Source organism: Blastomyces dermatitidis (genome assembly GCF_000003525.1).
Source record: "Blastomyces dermatitidis ER-3 genomic scaffold supercont1.4, whole genome shotgun sequence".
In the NCBI taxonomy this organism is placed as follows: Eukaryota; Fungi; Ascomycota; class Eurotiomycetes; order Onygenales; family Ajellomycetaceae; genus Blastomyces; species Blastomyces dermatitidis.
This window is the reverse complement of record NW_025544777.1, coordinates 728461-753950: the sequence shown is the minus strand read 5'-3', so window position 1 is coordinate 753950 and position 25490 is coordinate 728461. Positions and strand designations below refer to the sequence as shown.

At 34.1% G+C, this 25490-nt stretch overlaps 4 protein-coding genes across 4 annotated transcripts; 1 reads left to right on the top strand and 3 right to left on the bottom strand.

The window, feature by feature from the left end:
- Positions 1–496: 496 nt before the first annotated feature.
- BDCG_03929 (BRCT domain-containing protein) lies at positions 497–1708 on the bottom strand (the record flags this gene model as incomplete). The annotated part of the gene is made up of 5 exons (XM_045419596.1): positions 497–844; positions 938–1021; positions 1092–1135; positions 1215–1403; positions 1531–1708. The coding sequence occupies 5 exons, from the start codon at positions 1706–1708 to the stop codon at positions 497–499; spliced, it is 843 nt and encodes a 280-aa protein (XP_045275860.1).
- A 456-nt stretch (positions 1709–2164) lies between these two features.
- Positions 2165–4480, bottom strand: BDCG_03928 (anthranilate synthase component 2; the record flags this gene model as incomplete). Its single annotated transcript, XM_045419595.1, has 1 exon — positions 2165–4480. The coding sequence occupies one exon, from the start codon at positions 4478–4480 to the stop codon at positions 2165–2167; it is 2316 nt and encodes a 771-aa protein (XP_045275859.1).
- Positions 4481–5963: 1483 nt separating this feature from the next.
- On the bottom strand, positions 5964–6113 carry BDCG_16819 (uncharacterized protein; the record flags this gene model as incomplete). The annotated part of the gene is made up of 1 exon (XM_045426015.1): positions 5964–6113. The coding sequence occupies one exon, from the start codon at positions 6111–6113 to the stop codon at positions 5964–5966; it is 150 nt and encodes a 49-aa protein (XP_045280686.1).
- A 995-nt stretch (positions 6114–7108) lies between these two features.
- On the top strand, positions 7109–7420 carry BDCG_16818 (uncharacterized protein; the record flags this gene model as incomplete). The annotated part of the gene is made up of 2 exons (XM_045426014.1): positions 7109–7174; positions 7268–7420. The coding sequence occupies 2 exons, from the start codon at positions 7109–7111 to the stop codon at positions 7418–7420; spliced, it is 219 nt and encodes a 72-aa protein (XP_045280685.1).
- Positions 7421–25490: the final 18070 nt, after the last annotated feature.

Genomic DNA, 25490 nt, shown 5'->3' with positions numbered 1-25490 from the left:
TATTATTATTATTATTATTATTATTATTATTATTATTATTATTATTATTATTATTATTATTATTATTATTATTATTTTATTATACTTATATACAAGTAAAACTTATAATGAGTTGTTGTATGATGTTAAATACAGATTAAATATTAATTATATGAAAGAAAATACAGATATTAAAATTATATCAAAATATTAAAAAATATAGAAAATACAAAGAACCGTGGTGAAATCACTAAGTTGAGATGGCATATTGATGATAAAGGTAAGAAAGACGTGTATTTGAATGATAATTGAACGAAAAAGATGTGTATTGGATGATAATTGAATGATTCTACAGCAACATGGATATTTTGATTTTTTTGTGGTGTTTTGCTACTAATTTTCAGAGGGGGCTGGGAAAATTCTGTTTTCGCAAGCAATACGCCTGCCACAATATATCAAAAATATGCTGCAGTCCCATTTACGGCAGCGCAGTATGAGGCTGCTCCTTGACTACACTTCAGTTCTCATGATTCCACTTCCTTCGTCTGTCTTTGCTCTGCCGAAGCAGTGGAACTACTCGATTTGCAGTGCCTGCCGGTATCCCTGTTTGTGGTTCAAACCTCAACCAGTTCTCGCTCGGGGGTAGGACGCATCCTTCTCCGTCTTTTCGCGGTAGAGGCTCGGTGTCGTCCATCCTTTCCTCCCATCGTTTCCCACATTTGGCCTTGAAAAACTTGGTGAAGGCTCCGAATGCGAACTCCCATGTACTTCCAGTCGGCGCAAGAAACGCCGATCCAGCCCTTCCAACCCGAGTGTATTTCACCAACGCTACATAGGCATGAGGGCTTGAATCAGATTCGTAGAGCTGTATTGTATGTTTAGTGGGAGATATGAAAATCGGATACGGAGACAAGAGAGAATTGCTAGCAATTCGAACCCAGTGTTTTTTCATTCATACTTGAAGGGTATGTTTTTCTTTGAACCTGACGTCTTCCAGAGGGCGCACAAAATCCTTCAGAATCGGTAAATATATGATGGTCGTCTATTAATCACCAGTGAGCAGAGTATGAAACGAGTGTCTACCGGGTCTACAAAGAGCTGCACTGACCAACCTCATTTCCCGGACCATGGTTACGCCGTTGCTTTTTCAAGCAGTCTGTTGCCATGTTTCATTTATTTAGTACCTTGATAGCGGGAATTGTCGTTGCACGATTTCAGTAAGTGAAGCAACATACTGGAGCCTACGCCATCAATATTCTTGGAGGCATTCTTGCGCTTTCCTGTATCCCTCTTGCAGGTGCCTCGTGTTTGGTACCACAGATATTCATTCTCACGTTTGGGTCGCCTGGTTTTGGACAGAAGGGAATCCTCAAGCCATTCCAGCTTCACAATTTTAAGGCCCTTGATTTTGCGAGCCTGTTGGACTGTGAAAGTTGAAATTCACCAGGTGAATAATTCGCCACACCGCTAGTTTTGTTTAGAGAAGAAGAAGTAGAATAAAATACACAACGAAGAAAGCTAGGGAAACCAAGGAGGTATATGGTTATATACCCGTTGCATCGCGCTTCCGGAACGCATCCTTGGTCGTGATAAGATGAGTTGTTGCACCTTTCTCAGGGTGTTTTGAGAAATCACCACCGTTGGCCTCAACCCACTGCTTGATCTTCTCGGAGATTGGCCCGAAATCACCAGCCAGGCTGATGTGTTGCTTGCGGAAAGTCTTCCCCATGTCTTGTGAGAAGCCAAGCAGACCGGGAATAGCGTCTTTTATTTGGATATGGCGGGGGTTTCCTCAAGATTGCAATTTCCTGTCTCAACGCCAAAGTATATGTGGGGAAAGGGGGGAAGAAGTTCGGTAACGGGCGTGCGCTGAGGTTGAAGTGAAAAGTTTTTGAAGAGAAAGGCGCGCGATTCCGATGAAGTGAGTTGAAGAGGCCAAGGTCCGAATGCTGCTAAAATGGTCATAAGATGAAGATTATAAAAACGTTAATTGTATGATACGGTTAACTGGTATGAAGAGTGAAACCATAAAAGGTCAAGGCTGGTTGAGAGGGATCTCTAAACAATATAAAAATCGGCAATGAAGCACAGGTCACAGGGCTGGGAGCTGTGTAACTGAATTTTTATTCTGTTTTTTATATTAAGGACATGAAGTTCAATATATAAAATGATCAGTCTCATATCATCAAGTCCTGAAAGCTTTAGCAGCTTTCACAAAAGCCCTTATCTTTTCCAGGTCCTGTGATCCGTCTGACTCAACTCCGCTGCTAACATCAACGCCCACCACGCGGTCTCCATATCGACCTAGCTGCTGAAGCGTGTCGGCAACATTCAAGGGGTCCAATCCACCAGCAAGTATCACCCGAAGGCTGTCACTTTTCTTAATGGAGTCCTGTACACACGAAATGTCGAGTTTCTCACCCGAGCCGCCAGCACCAGAATCTAAGAGGGGAAGTGTATGGTAGGCATGTCGTGATAACCCTGGCTCGTTGGGAGAAAATTTCTTTATTACTGGAACAGGTATTAGGCTCGCCCACTCTATCGGCTCCGACCCGTGGAGTTGAACGACGTCAAGCTCAAGCTTTTGTTGTTGGGAAATAATATACGATAGCGGTTGATTCAAAAACACGCCCACCAGCAATGCACGGCGAGGATGGCAGAGTATTTGGGACGAATAGTCAAAATAGTCGACAGAGGAAGTATCGTTGATGCATTCCTGTATTCCACTTACCGTGGATGCTGGACGAGGCGTTGATTTAACCACTTTAGATATCTCCAGAGCAGTATCATCCGAGACCGTTCTAGTGCGCCCCTTCGCCATTATTATGCCAATTAGATCAGCGCCGGATGCAATCGCTGTGCGCGCGGCCTCAGGTGTGCGGGTTCCGCATATTTTCACAAGTAGGGGCCGTTTAGGAATCGACGTAGGAAGAGGGTTCCCGCCACCTAGCAGCTGGGAGACAAAGAGGTTTGTGTCCTCGGCACGCATCAATGCCTCCCCGACGAGGATTGCCTTTACGCCCTCTGTGCTATAAGCTTTGACATCGTCTGGGCCGGATATTCCGCTTAAGGCACATACAATTGTTGAATCCGGCACTAGATCCATTAACCGACTCGTGGTACCCAAGTCGACTTCAAAGCTTTTCAGATCACGGTTATTGACACCGATAACCTGAGAGCCGAGGCTAACTGCGATCTTCATTTCTTCGGCCGTATTTACCTCGACGAGAGGTTCCATGCCCAGTTGTTGAGAATATTGGTAAAGCCGCCGGAGTAGCTCGGTGTCGAGCATCTTGACAATAAGTAAGATAGTATCTGCACCAGCCAATCGAGCCTCCAAAATTTGGTACTCATTGAAAATAAATTCCTTTCGTAGTACAGCCGGTCTGTTTGGGAGGCCCTCAAGGCTCTGGCGAACGGCCCGTAGATCCTCAATGCCTCCTTTAAACCATTCCGGTTCAGTAAGAACCGATATAACACTTGCTCCAGACATGGCATATTTCCGAGCTTGAATTGGAGCACAAGTAGATGACGAAATGAGACCCTTTGATGGGGATGCCCTCTTTATCTCTGCCATCAGTGACAACGAAAACGATGTCTGTCTCAGCCGGTCTGGAAATGATATTTGGGTCGGAGATATCCCAAGGTCGTATGCGGCTTGCAAGTCTTCTGGTCTTTGGGAAGGAATCGCCATTTGCTTACTAACTGAAATTTCGCGATATGCGTAAATCTTATCCAAAATCGACTCCTTCTTTGTAGGTTTTACTCCGTTGCTCAGGGCTGCTGCTGCCTCACCTGGCTGAGAAACAAGGCCGCCGTTTTCTTTCCAGGTACCGCCACGAAGATTCAGAAAGTTCCTAAACATAGTCCGCCCATGTTCCGACAAAATACTCTCTGGGTGAAACTGAACACCTTCCACAGTATACTCTTTGTGCCTAACCCCCATTATAATTTTGCGGCCACTATCCTTTTCAAACTCAGTCCACGAAGTGACTTCGAGGCAGTCAGGAATGGTTAGCTGCAATCCTGCCAGTGAATGGTAGCGCGTAACGGCTAGGGATGGTGGGAGGGTGGCATAGACACCCTTCGAATCATGGTTTAAGGAAGAAGTTTTTCCGTGAAGGATCTCCCCCGTCACATCAACTTTCCCACCAAAGCTAGATATCATGCATTGATGTCCCATACAAACGCCAAAAATGGGTATCTTCCCGCTAAAATGTTGGATTGCATCTTGACTTATGCCAGCGTCTGTATCAGGGTGGCCTGGGCCGGGACTGATAACCAACTGGCTGGGGTTCTTTGCAATGAGCTCGTCCAGTGTAATCTCGTCGTTTCTAAATACCGTCACATTTGCTCCCTCTAGAACGAGGTACTGATACACGTTCCATGTGAAGGAATCATAGTTATCGATCAGTATCAGATTGGCTGCGTTCTCGCGGGTTTGAGCTTTGGTGGGGTTATTGGGCGAATGGTCGACTAAGACGTTGGTGGTGGCGGCCATTGTGACGGAAACTTGATAACGAACAGAATGAATGGGCGGTAAGACCGATCACCTGGACAGACAGCTCTTATATAGATCTATCTGATATCCAGGTAGGATGAGGCTCGTATTTCAGAGGTCTGTGAGATGTGTCACTTCTCCACAGCCAGACGCTGAAAACGAGTCATGTGATCAGACGCTTTCTTGGAGGATAACGTTGTTGTTGTGTGTAATAATCTATCCTATCCCATACGGGAAGAACGTAGGGTTATTACACGACCGGATTATGGTTGTTCCACCATTTCAATCGGCGACACGGTCGCTGAGCTGTAAATCATAGTTGAATGATGAAATCACTGTAAATAAGGTGTAAACTGAAAAAATCAATTATTATATTAATAATATCACTGAATTCAATCTATATAATTACTAATTCTAAAAACTATCTTATTTATCAGTATTATTTTCTATTAAAAATTACAGATACTTCTATCTAAATTCTTCTGAATTAACTAGACTGACTGTGTGACTGTGTCTGAAATAGACTGACCGTGTGACCGTGTCTGGGACCAGGACCAAACTTTACAGTTGTCACGTTGCCTAAAAGCATTACTCCTGATCATGATTTGTGTTCATCACATTGATCCCAAATCACATTATTTCAAATATTAAAGGTCTCAGATTCACTTTTCAAATAAAAATCTAGTCTCAGATAAAGAATATGTTTGAATTCTTAGTCACATTTTCATTCTGATTTCATTATTGAGAATGGCATTAAATGAGACTATGAAATCACTTCTCACTTATATAATATCATAACATAGTGCTCATTTGTTGAAAATTCAACAGAGAGTGTTACCAAATATCATTACTTTTCTGAACACAGATCATAATTCATATAATTTTAATTATGAAAAAAACATAAAATACAAAAAAAAACAAAAAACAAAAAACAAAACAAACATAAGAAAAAATCACATTAAAAAAAAAAAAAAGAAAAGAAAAAGAAAAAAACAAAAAATAAAAATGAAAAAAATCAAGATCACAGGGCTGCAGTACTCTCAAAATACTCACTTCTCAGAGTCTTCACAATGTTCATCATCAACTGTGTATTTCTCACAGTGAGAGTAACACGGCCGTGATGAGTCATTGTCTTAACATCATCTAATAAATAATCAGTATATATCTGTATAAATGTGAATAATTAGAAAATATACACTTAAAAAGTGTGGCCAGGGTGGACTCTGCTGCCACTTGAATGACATCAAGGACAGAACACTGAAATTGATGATTCCTCTCATTGATTTCACGGACAAGGCGCGTGAAGGTGGTCTTGAGAAATATAAGATCCCTCAACTTCTGGTAAAAACGGATCTCATGGAGAGACTCTATTTTCATGATATCAGAGACTGAGTGTTATCAAAAAGCATTACTTCCATGCAATGCACATGCACTTACTGCAGTGATCCACCCTCTGCACATGTGGCTGAGGGTTGCGGCTTTCTCACGCTGCACGGCTCTCCCTGAAATGCTGCCATTGGTTTGCAACCCAGGCAGTCTCCCAGTCCAGCACACGCTGTGCATATACAGCCCTGCGTGCTGGGGCTGTGTTGGCCATTATGGCCTGGCGTGGTACTCGCTTTTCGCGAGCCATGTTTCATTTGGAGGGGAGGGGAAGGGAAGACATGACTGTTGTTTTATTGAGGGGGGGATGAATAATTAGTATTGTTGAATTAATTTGATTCATCTGCATTTAAAATTTGATTAGTTTATACTCTTCAATTTAAGAATTTCTATGAGTGTTTTAATAGTTTTCATACCAGCTTGGACTTAGTGATGAGTTGAAGAAGAAGAGAAAAGAGAGAAGAAAGAAATGAGAATAACTTATCTTTATAATATGAAAACAGAGAATCACTGTAACCATTCTTCCTAGCAACAAAGATCTGTTTTCTGCATGTATCCCTGATATAGATTATATGATAAATGCATACAAAGAATACCAATAGTGCATGCATTGAATAAAGATAATGTTGCTATGCAACACTGTAGCTGTTTCTGTACATCTCTGAAAGCTGTTAATAGTTTCTTTGTCTCTTTATGTTTGATAAGTCAATAATATATTTCAATGCACTTTCTCTTTCATCATCATCATCATCATCATCATTATCATCATCATCATCATCATCATCATCATTATCATCATCATCATCATCATCATCATCATCATCATCATCATTACCATCATCATCATCATCATCATCATCATCATCATCACCATCATATCATTACCTGCCTTCACCCCCTCTTCAATGCTCATTAAAACCAATCATGTCATCTCTCTTCAAATATTCTGCGGTCCTGCGGACCACCAAGGCGCGTGAGCGCTGTCACAGATTGAAGGGAGAGAAGAAGGAGGCATTCAAGCACGGGGAGACAGATTGCAAGACATGTTATGATGCCTTGAAGAGGCTCTGCAAGGAAGCAGAATGATAACAATTTTAAGTAACACTTCTGATAGATTTAGACTGAACTAAGTATAGGAATAATGCAGATGGTGCTGCCTGTGAGAGATTGAAAAAGAAGACAGTGAAGAGCCTCATGCAGCAGTGATGAGATCAGGAGAAGTCCTGAGAATGATTTGAGACCAAGATGAAGAGAGAGAGAGAGAAGAAGAGTGTTGCTGTAAATAAGCAGCAGCAGAAGGAGATTGAGAAGGTATTAAAGTGAGAGATAAAGAAGTCAAAACTGGTAAGTTTTTTATTGAGAGATAACAATTTTTGATAACACTTCTGTTCTCTAATTGATTAGCAGAAGCTGGCAGAGGAGGAGGGGATTGAGGCCTTGTTCAGGTCTCAAATGTGCTCCATGATCCAGAACATTGAGGAGGCAGCCCTGCTCTCTGAGCATGTCAATCTGCTTGCTGCTGGGGTGGAACCTGAGGCAGCAGACCAGGAAATGTGAGATTTTGAAGTGCAGGTTGATCTGGCTGAGAGGGAGTAGCAGGAACCCTTCTCTGAGAAGGCAGTGAAGAGAGATTTTGAGGTGATTATCACCTCAGATGAGAAGGAGGAGAAGAAGAAGAAGGAGAAGGAGAAGAAGAATGAGAAGTGAATTGTAGAGAATAATAAGAAGAATAAGGAAGAGAAGAAGTAGATTTTTTTCTTTTTATATTAGTTAGTTGTAAGTTTAAGTTTTTAATTATTAATAATTAAAATTGATTTTGAGTTTTCAAAAATTATTGTACAAGTTGTAATCAAGTCAGGAATGATATATATATATATATATATTTAACTATCATGATTCACAAATCACTATAATGTATAAGTATCAACATTTTTTCAACATTGATATTCACAATATTAATATATTTTTAATGATATCATCTGATAATGTAATTTGATAATGCTCTCTTTCACAATATTAATATATTTCAAGAAATATGACAGAGATTAATCAAGATTGTTTGTTTACTTTTATACATCAATGATATTCAATCTGAGTTAGTACTAAAATTATAACTAAGCTAAGAAACAAGATTATTTTCTCTTATATTAATTCTTCTTACACACATCAGTGATCAGTTATTGAAAATAAATTATCATCTTTCTCAAATTATTATCATGTCTTCTGAATTCACTTCTTTCACTTCTTTTACTTCTATTGAAGATCCACAAACTCTTCAAGAAATCACTGTGAATCACAAAGTCTACATTGTTTACAATTCAACACAGAATGCTCTCTTTCAATCATGATGAATGATCACTTTATTCTTCACATCTGATTTCAGGTCATGAAATTTATGAAAAACTCAACACAAATATTGAGATGAACTATGGAATAATTATCAACAGGTTGCATTGCAGATTACTGAAGAGTCATCTCTTTGCTGTAATCACTGCAACTTCATTCAGAAACATTCATCATGAACTGGTCATGACCCTGGAGGAATTTCTCAACATCTGAAGTCATCAGGATGCAGACAATAAAAGGAAAATAATCAGAAAATTACTACTGAGCTGGTAAGTTGCTCTACCAGGTAATGATTTTTGATAATGCTAACTTTCTAATTTGAAGAAAATCATGCAAAAACAACCCTGTATCAGTACTCTGATTTCACAACTCTCATCTGATAACTTCTGTGAACAATTACTTCGCATGTGTATATCTCTGAATCTTTCTCTTCAATCAATTGAAAACCCCGAATTCTGAACACTTCTTCAAATGCTTAATTCAAATCTTCATATTTCACATCAATCCTGTCTTCAGTCCAACCTCAAGACACACTACAAAGTCAATATGCAACATCTAGGATCAGAGTTGAAGAATCATCAAAGAGTGTCTCTCACAGTGAATGCATGGACTAGTACAAACAATCTTGCATTTATGGAAGTTACATGTTATTACATTGATGAGAACTGAACTTATCAAGAGACATTAATTGGATTTGAATCATTGATCAGTAGTCATACTGGGGATTATATGACAGAGGTATTAATGACTGTGATTAAAAATGACTATTGAAATATTAGTCCCAGTCTTCTTACAATTACAACTGACAATGCTGCGAATAACTACACTATGGTGAAGAGCTTGGAGCAAAAATTGGCTTTGCATTCCTGGAATGATAAACAAGGTCATATTCCCTGCATTGCTCATGTGGTTCAACTTGTGGTGCAAACACTGGTAAAGAATCTTAACATTGAGGTGAAGAATAATGAGATGGCTGGTTCTTGGGATGAGAATGAGGTGGAAGTGGTTACTCAAGTAACTTTTGCATCCACTTTGCAAAAGATAATGTTTTTTGATAACACTTTTTGATATTGCTTTTTGATAACGCTTTTTGATAATGCTACTGTTAATTTTGAATAGATTGGCTAATAATTTAAATATCATAGATTCAAAACATTGCTAATGTGATTTGTATCTCTTCTAAACAACAACAATGATTCCATGATATTCAACAAACAAACAAATCAGTCACACCACTGAATATGATACAGAATGTTAGAACACAGTGGAGTTCAACATATGAGATGACTGTTCAGGCTCTTCAATTGCATCAGGCGATTGATCATTGAGTGCAACACTCTGATCAGGAAAAGATCCAGATATTGAAACTTTCTGATATGGAGTGGACTCAGTTGAAATATGTGATTGATTTACTGTTTCAGTTTTATAAGACAACAAAGACAGTCTCAATCACTTGTACATCAATGCTGCAGTCAGCCTGGTGAGTGTATAACAGTTTATTTACTTATCTTGAGAAGCAGTTGAATCACTCAAAAAGAAATTCAGTCTGGGATGATGCTATAGCACAGGCTATTGTTGCTGCAAGGGATAAACTGGCATATTACTACAGCAAAATGGAACAACCTTTTGCAGAGTACTATACTGTAGCAGCTCTACTAGATCCCTCCTGTTGAGTTAACATCTACACTTCTCAAGATTGAACAGAGGAGGAATAAGACTCATATGTCAAATTAGCCTGAGACTACTACAATGCCAACTATCAGAGATTTGAACAAGCAGATGTTCAAGATGTGGAGACAGTGGAATACAATTCCCTAGTAAGTAATGATCTTTGATAACACTCCATATCACATAGGACTATAATACTAACTTTGAAACAGGACTTACATACATTGATTGCAACTGAAAATCAGGCAAAACTACATGCTTGTAAAACTGAATTTGACTGCTATCTTCAAGATGATCTGACAAATTTACACGCCAAATCAATTCTAGAGTTATGGAAAATTGTTGAGAGTACATATCCAACTGTTACACTGATGGCGCATGATATTCTGACAATTTCATTGGCAGGGGTGGGAATGAAGCAAAAGTTCAACTCAAGTCAAGATATTTGTCACTATCACCAGGGACAATTACAAGGAGAAACAATCAAGAAACTCATGATTATAAAACATGGAATTATCAGACAGTTTAATACCTCTGATCACAGTATATCAGAGAAGTGTAGTTTTCATGAGAAAGTGGAGAATAAACTTGCACAAGAATGTATTTAGTTGTTTCATGAGCATTACCAATAATCATTACCAAATTCTGATTATATAAGCAATCACTGAATGAACTGAATGGGACTGATTTTGATCTTCAGTCCCAGTCCCATTCTGATTTTGAAAGAATGATCATCTTTCACAGTTTATCCTGGAAAATTACTCTCATTTCACTGTTCTTGAATTAAATCTGGTCATTTTTCACGCCATTTCTCTCAGAAATGGTCCATTTTCAGATTTTTTTGAGGCTTGGTCCTGGTGGGACTCACGCCAAGAAATGTATGAGACCAGACCAAATGGGACCAAATGTGAAATTCATGGTCCCGCCGGCCAGTCTAGTCTGAAATCAGAACCAGATTTTTTGATAGTTTTATTATCAATTCAACTGATCTCATTACACAGTTTTAATATTAAATAGTAGTCTTATACTGTCTCAGTGAAACTTACTGTCTACTCTTATCATATTTTTCAAATGAAATCATGATTTTCACTTCTTAATTTAAATTATTTTTATTGCTTTAAATGACTTTAAATCTCATTTAAGTGTTACTAAAAAGTGTTACTTTTTAAAAAATTAAAAATAGTCTAAAAAAAACCTTAAAATGTCTAAAAATAGTAACTTTATATCAAGAATAAAACTAAATGAGATTAAATAAGATTACTTTCTTATTTTTTTCAAGTTATAGTTTCATTTTAAGATCTGATATATAGTTACTTTTAGACTGACTGTGTAACTGTGTCTGAGATCAGAATTAAACTTTATAGTTATTATAATATTTAAAAGTATTACTTCTAATCATGATTTGTATTCAGTACATTAATCTCAAATTATATTATTTCAAATATTAAAGATCTCAGATTCACTTTTCAAATAGAAATCTAGTCTTAAATAAAGAATATATTTAAATTCTTAGTTACATTTTCATTCTGATCTCATTATTGAAAATAGTATTAAATAAGACTATGAAATCATTTCCTCACTTACATAATATTATAACATAGTACTCATTTATTAAAAATTTAACAGAGAGTGTTATTAAATATTATTACTTTTCTAAATACAGATTATAATTAATATCATTTTAATTAAAAAAAAATATAAAATATAAAAAATAATAAAAAAACAAAAAATAAAATAACAAGAAAAAATCATAATAAAAAAAAGAGCAAGAAAAAAAGAAGAGAAAGAAAAAAAGAGAAAGAAAGAGAAAGAAAAAAAAATAAAAGAAAAATAAAAAAATAAAAAATAAAAATAAAAAAATACAAAAGAAAAATAAAAAAAAATTAAGATTACAAAGCTATAGCACTCTTAAAATACTTACTTCTCGGAGTTTTTATAATATTTATTACTAACTGTGTATCTCTTATAGTGAAAGTAATATAACTGTAATAAGTTATTCTCTTAATATTATCTAACAAATAATCAGTATATATCTATATAAATGTGAATAATTAGAAAATATACACTTAAAAAGTATGATTAGAGTAAACTCTGCTGCTACTTGAATAATATCAAGATTGGCTGATTCAGCTGTAAAAAAGAGTGCAGAATTAAGTAGATCTATTCAAAAAATTATGTTCTGATCTTTTATAAGGAGAAAAATAAAAGAATCTTGTTTACACAAGTGAAATGAAAGCTGGCAGAAACAAAAGAAGAGTATACATTATTCAAGATTTGAAACAAAGCTCAAGTGGAAATCTTGTTCAATTAAATGTAAAAAGAAAATATTCTCATCTATAATACAGCTGAAACTAGAACATGACTATTTCAAATCTTATATACAAAGATTTGATGATAGATTTGACTGAATAGAATGCTCATTCTGTAATACAAATGAGAATTCTGAGTATATTGTAATGCACTGTGCATTATATAATAGTCTCAGAGTCAGATTGAAAGAGAAGTATGATCTAAATCAATTAAATATAAGATTTCTATTCTCAACTGAGACAGGAATTAAATACTTAATAGACTTTCTATCAGAAACTCAAGCAGCTACAAGAAAATGACTAAATTCAGAATTATCTGAATATGAAGAGGAGAAAATCAACCAGATATAGTCTGTTAAAACAGCTATATACTATCTTTTAATAATTTGTTTTGTTACAGTCTTTCTTTATTTTATCTTTTTCTTTCAATTTCTTTCTATCTATCTATTTAATGTGTCTATCTTTAAGACTGTGTTCTCTTTTCCTTTGTCATAATATTGTCAAATGATTTCAAAGTATGAGATGATGTTAAAACACTGCAATTTGTAAACAGTTTTTATATTCTGAGCTAAAATTTTCTGATTTTGCATATCTGAAATTGATGAATGTATAATAGTTAACTTTACAGATATAGGAAAAACCCTGAGAACTAAAAGTTCTCAGGTAGATGTCATAGTCTCTGACTGTATACATTTATAATTGAAGAATAATAATAATAATAATAATAATAATATCAAGAACAGAATACTGAAATCAATGATTTTCTTCATTAATTTCATGAATAAGACATGTGAAGATAATCTTAAGAAATATAAGATTCTCTAACTTCTGATAAAAACAGATCTCACAGAGAGACTCTATTTTCATCATATCAGAAACTGAGTATTTGTCACGCTCCCGGCCGCGCCAAGGCCTCATTGCGGTTTCACACGGCCCATTGCTTTCATGCGGATGATTTCATCTCATCTGAACCGGTTTCCAACCGCTCTATGACATCATTTGAATATATCATAGAAAGATCCGATTGATGAGTATGAGAACCCTGCTTCTATACAAGGTCAGCAGATTACTCTTTCTTGGTAATAAGGCACTGCTGAGGTATCACTTCAGCTATTCTCACTCATGAAATGAGAGAAGAGTGTCCACTCATTGTCTATATAGAATAGCTAGATGCTGGCTTCTCATTAAAGAAGTCAGCAATTCATCTTTTTCTTCTACAGAAATAATATACATAAGAGTTACTATGTGTCTCATACAATCTTCTTAGTATACTAAGTATCATATCTGTGATATCCTTGCAATAACTCTGTAGTCTACAAGCTCACTATTCAAGCAAGATAGTCAAGCTCACTCATACAGCTTCTTAAACAACTATCTCTATATAATATTATCAACTAGTCATCACTTCAATTCTATTATATTACAATTCAAATTACTCAACCTGATTACACATTTAAATCAGTTAAGCTCTAACAGACTGATATGATCTCACACATCTATGCTGAGACTGACTCAATCTCACTCTCTGAGAGAAACACTACATCATTTCCTAGAGTGTATACATCTCTATTTCAGCAGAAATCTGAGATTTCTGAAATCACTGTGTATTTTAACATGAGCTCTTCAATCACTCTGTCATCACTGCAGTCTCTACACATCTACATCTATTATGAAGATAGAGAGATTAAGATCAGAGATTTACTGAGATATAAGAAAAACATCTTATCTGAATTTCACAGCTTTATCTGTATTCTTGAACAGAAATTTCACCTTAATCTGAGCCAGTATAATACTCATGAGATATAAGTAATATATGCTGTCAATCTTCTTGAAGATATCTCTGCAATTACTTGAGTTATTAAGAAGAGAGAGCTTGAGTATATCAATACTATTATAACTTGAGAAGAATTCAAGAACTTTCTACTGAATTAAATCAAAGATCACTGTAACTGCAGCTTCACAGCAGTGCAGTGATTCAACTCATTATATTAATAAAATAATAAGAATTCTTTCAATTTCAATATAAGATTTGAAGAATATTAGAAGAAATTGACTGATGATTTGAATCAATTAAAAACACAGCTTTATCTTATAAAGCTGACTTATAAGATGCAGATAATGATATTATAATATCAGAGTTTATTAATCAATCACACTGAGCTTGTTAATCTGACTTCTCAGATCTATTTGAATAATCAATTCTCTAAGAAAAAGATTAATAAAATCTCTTCTAAGTAATTAATAACAGAATCTAAATAGTACTGTGATAGCTTCAGTGTGAAGAAAGTAAAGAAGAATTTCAAGTATTCTGATTCTTCACTCACTGTAAAGAAATATTAAAAAAGATTTAATAAAGATCTCTATTTCAACTGTAGAGCTGATAATCACTATATCAATGATTATAAGAAGTCAAAGAAGAAAAGAAATTAAGAAAATATCTTCTCAAAGTTAACTTCTCTTCTGACAAATATATTCATAGAAGATAAAGAAGAGAAAGAAAAGAATTGATAATTCTCACATCTTCAAGTTTATATTACAATCACAATGTATATCTCAAATAGAGAGATATTAGTGAGATATCTACTCAACTCTGAGATAGATACTAACTTCATATTCTATTTCTTTTCTTTGATAAAGAGTTGAAAGAAGATAGATCTGTCAGATCATGTAAAATTTACTGATGAAATAAAATGTCATTATTTTAACATAATTTAAGTGAAGTGTGTGATCACAGACTCAGAAGAAATCTTCAAGAAGAGCAGTCTGCTTCTTCACACAGTTAATATTATAGATGAGAACATCATTCTAGATCTTTTATAATTGAGAGAAAACAATTCTCTTATTAACTGAGTTATTTAGATATAACAATATCATCTCACTGATGAAGAGACAGTAATAGAGAAATCTGAAGAGTTTCATCAGAAGAATCTTGAGAAAAAGATTGAGTAAATATACTGCATAGCAGATAATTGAGACTTGAAAACAGATAAAGAAGCTATCACTCTCACTGTAAGATTAGCAGCAGTATTTATCATTGAAGACAGATATATACAACATCTCTTTACAGATTTTAAGAATATCTTTTCAGAAAGAGAAGCAGTGAAGTTTTCTGATATCAAGATACAATATAAGATTTATCTTGAAGACAGTGCAATAGCACTGTACAGATCTCTTTACAACTTGTCTGTAAAGAAGTTGAATGTTCTGTATAAATATCTTGAAGAAGTGCAATCAAAGAACTGAATACATTTATCAAAGAGTTCAGCAGAGACATCTATACTCTTTATGCTTAAGAAGAATGATAGACTACATCTATATATAGACTACAGAGGCCTTAATAAGATGACAGTTAAGAATTACTATTTATTACTGTTAATTAATGAGATGATCAATCAATTATCTGAAGTAAAGATATTCTCAAAGATTAATATACAGAATGTCTATTATAGAATCAGTGTTAATAAAGACAACATTTGAAAAACAGCTTTTCATACTAAGTACAGCAATTTTGAATATCTTGTTTTATCTTTTAATCTTTGTAACACTTCAGTCATCTTTCAGATCTATATAAATGAGACACTGCAGGGCCTTGTCAACATCTCCTGCATAGTATATCTGAACAACATTTTAATCTTCTCAAAATCAGAGAAAGAACATGATATTCATATTTAAGAAGTGTTAAGTCACTTGAGATAGCATCAACTCTATACAAACACTGAAAAATGCTCATTCTACATGCAGAAGATTGATTTCTTAGATTATATTATTGAGATGAATGACATTTTAATGAACAGGAGCTAAGTCTTCATCATTGAGAACTGGCCAGCATCATGGATGTACCGCGAGGTGCAGGTGTTTCTAGAATTTGCAAATTTCTATAGACAATTCATCTATATATATTCACAGATTACTGTTTCTCTTACAGATCTGTTGAAGAAAAGTGTGAAAGACAGAAAAATGAGATCATTTATTCTCACTCAAGACATCATGCAGGTGTTTGCAGAATTGAAACAAGCTTTCACAGATATCACAATACTGAATCATTTTAATCTTAACTTACTCAGTCAGTGTGAGACTGATACATTCAAGAATGAAGTCTGTGAAATCTTTTCACAGTTGACACTGAAGACCTTTCAATATTGAAAGAATCAGAAGATAATTATCTCTGAGAAAATAGATAATGAATTGTCTGTGAGAGAAGACTTTTTCACAGAGTCTATAAGACACTGTGAATAAAGATCAGTGATCTTCTTCTTCAAGAAGTTATCACTCATACAGAGAAGATATGATATCTATGATCAGAAGATATTAGTAATTGTTGAATTCTTTAAGATCTGATAATATTATCTTCAGAGTAGTAAGTACTCAGTGTAAGTTCTCACTGATCATGTAAATCTGCATTACTTCTTAATAACAAAGAGCTTGATAGAATATCAAGTCAGATGAACAGAGCTGCTTTCAGAGTATGATTTCTATATCTGATATCATTCAGATCGGCTTAATCTCACTGACACACTGTCTAGACAGTCTGATTATAATATCATTGATGCAGAGAAGAATTCTACAAAAGAATCTCTGTTATCACTGCAGAAGAAGCTGGCTACAGAGGATTGAGATTCTCTAAAACTCAGAAACAGCACTGAAGAGACAGCTGTGTGACCCAGTATAGAAGATGAAAGAGAATTCAGATCTCTGCAGGAAACTGACACTGAAGATCATGAGCTTCTCATATCACATCTTATAATTATTGAATTAGCAAAGAATGAAACAGTCTACAATCTTTTAATCTGACTACTTTTGAAATTCATTAATAAGTTACAGAAGAGAAACATCTCTACTACAGCTTAAATTTAAAAGTTGAAGAAGAAAGAATCTGATTTAAACTTGAAAGAGACAGACTCTGAGCAGAATGATGTTGCTAAGAAACTAAGTCACTGATAACTAGAAGAATATGAACTTCTACTGCTGAATGATTCAGTCTTCATCTCTCATAGCAGAGCAGTGCATCAGAAGTTATTGAGAATTCATTATAATAATTCTCATACAGAGCACTTCAGGTTAGAGAAGACTGAGAAGCTTCTAAAACATAAATATATTTGAGACAAGCTTCAGACAGATGTCAAAGAGTATGTTGAAACTTATAATATCTGTCAAAGAATAAAGATCTCATAGTATAAGTAATACAGTGAGTTGATATCACTGTCTGTTTCAAAGAGCTTATAACAGAATCTATCAATAGATTTCATAGTTAATCTACTGAAGTCAACAAGAGTCAAAGAATATGACTCAATTTTGATCATTGTTAATTACTTCACAAAGATGATCAGATATATTTCTACTTATAAAAAGATTAAAGTCTCTGAATTGACTGATCTGTTTTTAAATATCATTATTTGTGATCACAGTGCTCTGAAATCATTAATAACAGATCAAGAATCTCTCTTCATCAGTAAATACTGATCAGCTTTTTACTATCATCTTATAATAAGATGTCTTCTCAGTATCACATTTCATTCACAGACTGATGATCAGACTGAATATCAGAATTAAATACTAGAACAGCATCTTTGAGTGTTCTATTTATATTATCAGAATGATTGACTTAAACATCTTCTAACTACTGAATTCATATATAACAATACAAAGAATACAATCTTAAAGATATCTTCTTTCTATACTTATTATAAATATAATTCTTCATTACTCAGTGATGTTGCAGACAACATTTCAAAGAAGAGAATAGACAGTCAGAATATCAGACAGATACAGAAAATGAAGTATCTCTCAGTGTCAGAAGTAAAAGTGAGATTGAAACTTTTGAATAAAATTTATAAGAAGGTGGTGAAAAGCATTCACTGTGTTTAGAAGTGATAGATAAAATACTATAATTAAAAACATCTTCTGATGAAGTTCTTAATAGAGAATCAAGTGCTACTTTCAGCAAAGAATATCAAGATAATAAGACTGTATAAAAAGCTCAGTGAGTGATAACTAGAATCTTTCTCAGTAACAAGAGTGATGAGTAAGCAGATATATAAGTTGAAATTACTTACAGAATTGAAATCAATTCATTCTGTTTTTCACATTTTCTATTTAAAGCTCTATAAGCAATATCTCAGAGTGAAGCTGTCTTGACTGAATGATATAGAAATTAAGAGTGATATTAAATATCTTGTGAAGAAAATATTGAACAAGTGAACATATTACAGTAAGCTTCAATATCTTGTTAAATAAGAAGATTATTCATTGTCAGAGAATTCATGAGAATCACTTAAGTATTTGAAAAATACTGAGAAAGAGATTACAAGCTATAAGACAGTTAATAAAGATTATTCTGTTATACATCAGAGACATTGAACAAGAAATGCTGCTTAAGACTTCTCATTTTTTTTAAAGAGTTTTTTAGAGATGATCTCACAGTGATGAGTCAGTATCTTATAGACTCTGTAGCACTCTTCTTCTATTTTCTCTTAAAGAGTTTTTAGAAGTTTAATGAGACTACACAAGTGTAAAATTCCTGAAGTGATTAGAGAGAAGAGATATTTAAAATTAATAAAAAAGATTAATATTAATCAATCTGCAGACTGCTGCTATTCTAGTAAGACTGCAGCTCACTGAAAAAGTAAAAAGAGAAAATCTCAGAGTCTACTTATTAACAATTACACTCTTATTAAACTCATTCTTCATCATTGAAGTCTTCAGTATCAGTATCTTTATCTGTTAAGAAGTTAGCACTGCAGTGCTACAGAAGAGTATAAGAAATGTATAAAATATTAACTTATTAACTTATAAAGTATCTCAGTTATCTGCTTCAGTTGAAGTGAGATTCTCTTCAATCAGTGATTAATCTCTGTGATGCTTTCAACAGTAGCACTGACTGATTTCTTCTTAGAGTCAGTCATTCTGAGATGTTTTTTCATCTTAGAGACTCACACTTTTGTCTTCTTTTACAGATAAGTAAGAGAGACCTTCTCAGTCTTGACAGAATTCATTAACACTTGAAGCTCTGAGATTCTCACTCTGTACTGCTTGAGCATCTGAGCTTCTTGTCAGAGCCGACATGACATCTTCTTATAGAGTAGATAATACTTACAGAGAGATAGAAGTCATTGTTGCAGATATAACAGAAATAACAGAAGTGAGAGAAGAGATAGATACACAGAATCTCTCTCTCTTTCAGCTGCTTAGTGCAGTGTAGATAAGTAGCAGTGTCAGTCAGAGACTGCACTGAAGTCTTCTCACAGAGAGAAGATGAAGAAACTGCAGAACTCTGTGAACTCAACTCAGCAGTATTCTGAGCAGGGCTTGAGTGTGCTGTGAGAGAGGAACTACAGATTGAGCTTCTCAGAGTCACTGTTCTCAGAATCAAGCTCTCTCCAGATTTCTCTCTGAATGATCACACAGAGTCATACACTACTGTATTAGCTGAGAGAGGGGGCAGTGTTGCAATAGTGATGAGAAGAGCAGAGAACAGATCAGACATGAATGAACTAATCAGCAGAAGAGACAACACCTCACTGCAAGGCACAGTAACTATCATCACAGCTGTAAAAGAAGTAGAAGAAGAAGAAGATGTGACAATGAGAGCAGTGCTTCTACAGCTCATTGACATCACTGCATTCAACCTGGCTTTCTTAGCAGTCACAGAGGCCATCACTGCATCACAAAGATATTTACTCACTAGAAAACATCAGAATAAGCCCTCTATTGTTCTTCAAGAATAATACTCTCATACACTCACTATTGTAATTGAGGGAGAGGGAAGAAAAATGTTTCATGAGAGAGAAGAGATCTTTTTAAAAAATTCTGTCACTACTGTTAGCTTTGTCTCTAAAAACACACCACTTTTGCAGAGAATTTCATACATAGAATAGAATATGTTAAGAGATCTGCAAGTCACTTGTTAACTACATTTTTCATATTTTAAATCAATATATAAGAAACTCACTTATCATGCATTTGAATTGAATGAAGATGAAAAAAGAAAGATCTACACAGTCAGCAGAGAAACTTATCTTTGTGTCATGCACAGCACACACACTGATAATCAGTTAATAATCATTGCTATATAACAAAGATAATTCCTAATTCAGTAATCTTGAGAACATAGAGACTATATTCTTAAAGAAGAGAGTATTATCATACTCTCAGCTATATCAAGACTCTGTTGCAGTTTCATACAGCTCATTACTTTCATACAGATGATTTCATTCTGTCTGAACTAGTTTTCAATCACTCTATGACATTATTCAGATATATTATAGAAAGATCTGATTGATAAGTATAAGAACCTCACTTCTATACAAGGTCAGTAGATTACTCTTTCTTGACAATGAGATACTGCTGAGATATCACTTCAGCTATTCTCACTCATGAAATGAGAGAAGAGTGTTCACTCATTGTCTATATAGAATAGCTAGATGCTGGCTTCTCATCAAAGAAGCCAGTGATTTGTCTTTTTCTTCTATGAGAATAATATACACAAGAGTTACTGTGTGTCTCATACAATCTTCTTAGTATACTAAGTATCATATCTGTGATATCCTCGCAATAACTCTGTAGCCTACAAGCTTGCTATTCAAGCAAGATAGTCAAGCTCACTCATACAGCTTCTCAAACAACTACCTCTACATGACACCGCCGACTAGCCACCGCTTCGGTTCCGCCACGTTACAGTATTATTAAAAAGTATTATTTTAATATATATACACTTACTGTAATAATTCACTCTCTGTGCATGTGACTGAGAGTTGTAGCTTTCTCACACTACACAGCTTTTTCTGAAATGCTGCTGCTGATTTACAACTCACACAGTCTCTCAGTTCAGTATGTGCTGTGTATATACAGCTCTGTGTACTGAGGCTGTATTGACTATTATAATCTGATGTGATACTTGCTTTTCACAGGTCATGTTTTATTTAATTGAGAGAGAGAGAAGATGTGACTGCTGTTTTATTTAAGAGAGAGTGAGTAATTAAATCTGTAGAAGATAATTTAATTTCTTTTATATTTGAAATTTAATTAATCTATACTCTTCAATTTGAGAGTTTCTGAGAGTGTTTTAATAGTTTTCATATCAGCTTGAAATTAGTGATTGATTGAAGAAGAGAAAAGAGAGAAGAAAGAAATGAGAATAACTTATCTTTATAATATAAAAACAGAGAATTACTGTAATTCTTTATTCTAGTAATAAAGATCTGTTTTCTGCATGTATCTCTAATATAGATTATATAATAACTGTATATAAAGAATATCAACAGTGTATGTATTAAATGAAGATAATGTTACTATATAACACTATAGCTGTTTCTGTACATTACTGAAAGCTGTTAATATTTTCTTTAAATCTCTTTATATTTGATAAGTCAGTAATATATTTCAATACACTTCTTCTTTCATTATTATCATTATTATTATTATTATTATTATTATTATTATTACTATTATTATTATTATTATTATTATCATTATCATTATTATTATTATTATTATATCATTTCTAATCATCTCTTCTAGACTGGCCGCCAGAATCATGAATTTCACGTTTGATCTCATTTGGTCTGATCTCATACATTTCTTGGCGTGAATCCCGCTGGGACTGGCTATTAAAAAAACATGCAAAGTGACTATATATCAGATTTTAAAATGAGACCATGACTTGAAAAAAATGAGAAAGTGATCCCATTTGATCTCATTTAGTCTCATTCTTAGCATAAAGTTACTATTTTTAGACATTTTAAGGTTTTTTTTAGACTATTTTTAATTTTTTAAAAAGTAACACTTTTTGATAACGCTCAAATGAGATTTAAAGTCATTTAAAGCAATAAAAATAATTTAAATTGAGAAGTGGAAATCATGGTTCCATTTGAAAAATGTGACAAGAGTAGACAGTAAGTCCCACTGGGACAGTATGAGACTACTATCTAATGTTAAAACCGTGTAATGGGATCAGTTGAATTGGTAATGAAACTATCAAAAAATCTGATTCTGATCCCAGACACGGTCACACGGTCAGTCTAATCTCTTCTATCTTTATCTCTTTTCAATACTCACTGAAATTAATTATATTATCTCTCTTCAAATATTCTGCAGTTCTGCAGATCATCAAGGCATGTGAGTATTATCACAGATTAAAGAGAGAGAAGAAGAAGATATTTAAGTAAGAAGAGACAGATTGTAAGACATGTTATAATGCCTTGAAAAGACTCTGTAAGAGAGTAGAATAATAACAATTTTAAGTAATACTTCTGATAGATTTAGACTGAACTAAGTATAGAAATAATGCAGATAACACTGTCTGTAAGAGATTAAAGAAGAAGATAGTAAAGAGTCTTATACAGTAGTAGTGAAATCAGAAGAAGTTCTGAGAATAATTTGAGATTAAAATGAAGAGAGAGAGAGAGAAGAAGAGTATTACTGTAAATAAGTAACAGTAGAAGAAGATTGAAAGAGTGTTAAAGTAGAAGATAAAGAAGTTAAAACTGATAAGTTTTTTATTTATTAAAAGATAATAATTTTTGATAATACTTCTATTCTCTAATTGATTAGCAGAAGCTGATAGAGAAGAAGAGAATTAAGATCTTATTCAGATCTTAAATGTACTTTATGATTCAGAATATTAAGAAGACAGTTCTACTCTCTGAGTATGTTAATCTACTTACTACTGAGATGAAACCTGAGACAGTAGATTAGAAAATGTTAGATTTTAAAACACAGATTAATCTGACTGAGAGAGAGCAGTAGAAACCCTTCTCTGAGAAGATAGCAGAGAGAGATTTTGAGATGATTATCATCTCAGATGAGAAGAAGGAGAAGAAGAATGAGAATGAGAAGTGAATTATGAAGAATAATGAGAAGAATGAGAAAGAGAAGAAAGATAATAAGTAGAAAAAGTTTTCTTCTTTTTATATTAGTTAGTTATAAGTTTGTAACTATTAGTTAATAATTGAAATTAATTTTGAGTTTTCAAAAATTATTATACAAGTTGTAATCAATTATCAATATCAGGAATAATATATATATATATATTCAACTATCATGTCACTATAATGTATAAGTATCAACATTTTTTCAACATTGATATTTACAATATTAATATATTTTTAATGATATCATCTGATAATGCAATTTGATAATACTCTCTTTCATAATATTAATATATTTTAAGAAATATAATGAAGATTAATCAAGATTGTTTATTTACTTTTATACATTGATAATATTCAATCTGAGTTAGTACTAAAATTATAACTAAGCTAAGAAACATGATTATTTTCTCTTATATTAATTCTTCTTATATATATCAGTGATCAGTTATTAAAAATAAATTATTATCTTTCTCAAATTATTATTATATCTTCTGAATTCACTTCTTTCACTTCTTTTACTTCTATTAAAGATTTATAAACTCTTCAAGAAATTACTGTGAATCACAAAGTCTATAATATTTACAATTTAATACAGAATACTTGTAAGAAATCCCGCTCCTCGCGGATCCTTTACCCCTATTCCTATCTCTCGCGTAACTAATAGGGTTAGCAGCCCTTGGCTACACACAACTATATAGACTGGAGTTCGCGAATACTATTCACAACTCAGCTTGAATGCTATTATACATTTGATCTCTACATTTTATCTTTCTACTGTGAACACTTCTAGTAGTTAACAGTATATATCACATCAAGCTGCAAACATCTGAATAATCATCTGTAAGCACATATTCTTACATTTCAAGCTCAGTCAGTCAGCAACCACCTGTTATGACTGAAAGAACTAGAAACTTGTATACTTCAACCTCTGCAAACTCTACTGCAGGCACCCAGGAGCAGCCACCTGAATCATGAATAATCTCTGTGAAAGAAGTCTCAGAGAACTTATCAATTACTCACAGAACATTATTCTCTGCATCTGTGACAGAGAAATCCTTCAAACTCATGAACAAACCAATCTCAGTGAAGAACATTCTTGAGTATCTTCTACAGAATCAAGCTATTTTTCTACAAGAAATGCTTACTGCTCACAAACACTCTTAAACTGAGTCTTTAGACATGATCTTCAGAGACATCTGTGAACTGAAAAGAAACTTCCTCAAGTCATGATTACTTAAGATTATCTATCAAATCACAATCTATAAAAGCTTTTATAAGTTTGTATTTGAAATTGACTTGCAAGCCTGACTGTGTGATATGAAAGATGAAGAAGCTGTCATCTACATAATAACAGACCTCTATTACACTGAAGTTAAGAACTGGCTGAATTATCTAGAGAATGATTATAAGAGATTCTGATGATCTGTTCTCAAGACCTATCTAGAGAATAAGCTGAGAGACTTTATAAGTCAGACAGAGAACATCTGAGCTGCAATCATTAATATTAGAAAAAGAGGTAAGAAATCTGATAAAGACTACTCACAGCACTTCATGAAATTATGATGTGAATTGAGATCTGTGAAAACAGAGTTCTGAAACAAGACCTGAATGATGATATTTACAAAGAGACTGAATAAAGATATACAGAACAAGCTCATTGAGCAAGGCTCTAAGTTCTTGACTCTGAAGAAACTGATGACTCTTATTCATCATTTACAGATCACTGTGAGAGTCACAGACCTGCAGAGAGTGAATCATTGACCAGTCCTGCAAGAGTCAGAATAACAGAGAACAGATTTGTCAGAAAAAGATGACAAGACATAGAGAGATTCACATCTGACTGCTGAATAGAGAGAGAGAGCTTCACAAGCTTCTGTGAACAGAGTGCACAACAGAGAGATTAAGAAAAAGAAACTCTGTTTCATCTGTTCTAAATCAGAACATCTCTGCACAAACTGTCTGAATAAACTAAAATAGGAATTTGAGAAGTCATGAACAGAGTCAGCAACAGCCTTCTTAAGGACCTTGAAGCTGATATCTGAATCTGTTACTCTCTCAATGAAAATACTTACTTACAGAGAGAGACTGTGCTGCAGTACTACTGTTCTGCAAGTATGAGAAGCATTGATGAACTCAGAATCTCAGGTCACTGTAATGTCTCTAAAGCTCACAGAGTGAATGAGCTGAAAGATGAAGACTGAGAACCTGCTCTTGTAATAAGCAGGGCATGAGAACTCAGATCTGAGAGCTGAGAGACTTGTGAGAATTATCTTTGAATTACAAGATCTCTCTGAAATCTGGAGAAGATTTGCAGAAACTGTGATTGTCACAGATATCACAGATAACATGTATTTGAGACTTGTATAACTTCAAAGATACAATCTGCACATAGCTGTCTGCAAGTCAGGTTTATACTTTCAATCAGTGTTGACAGAC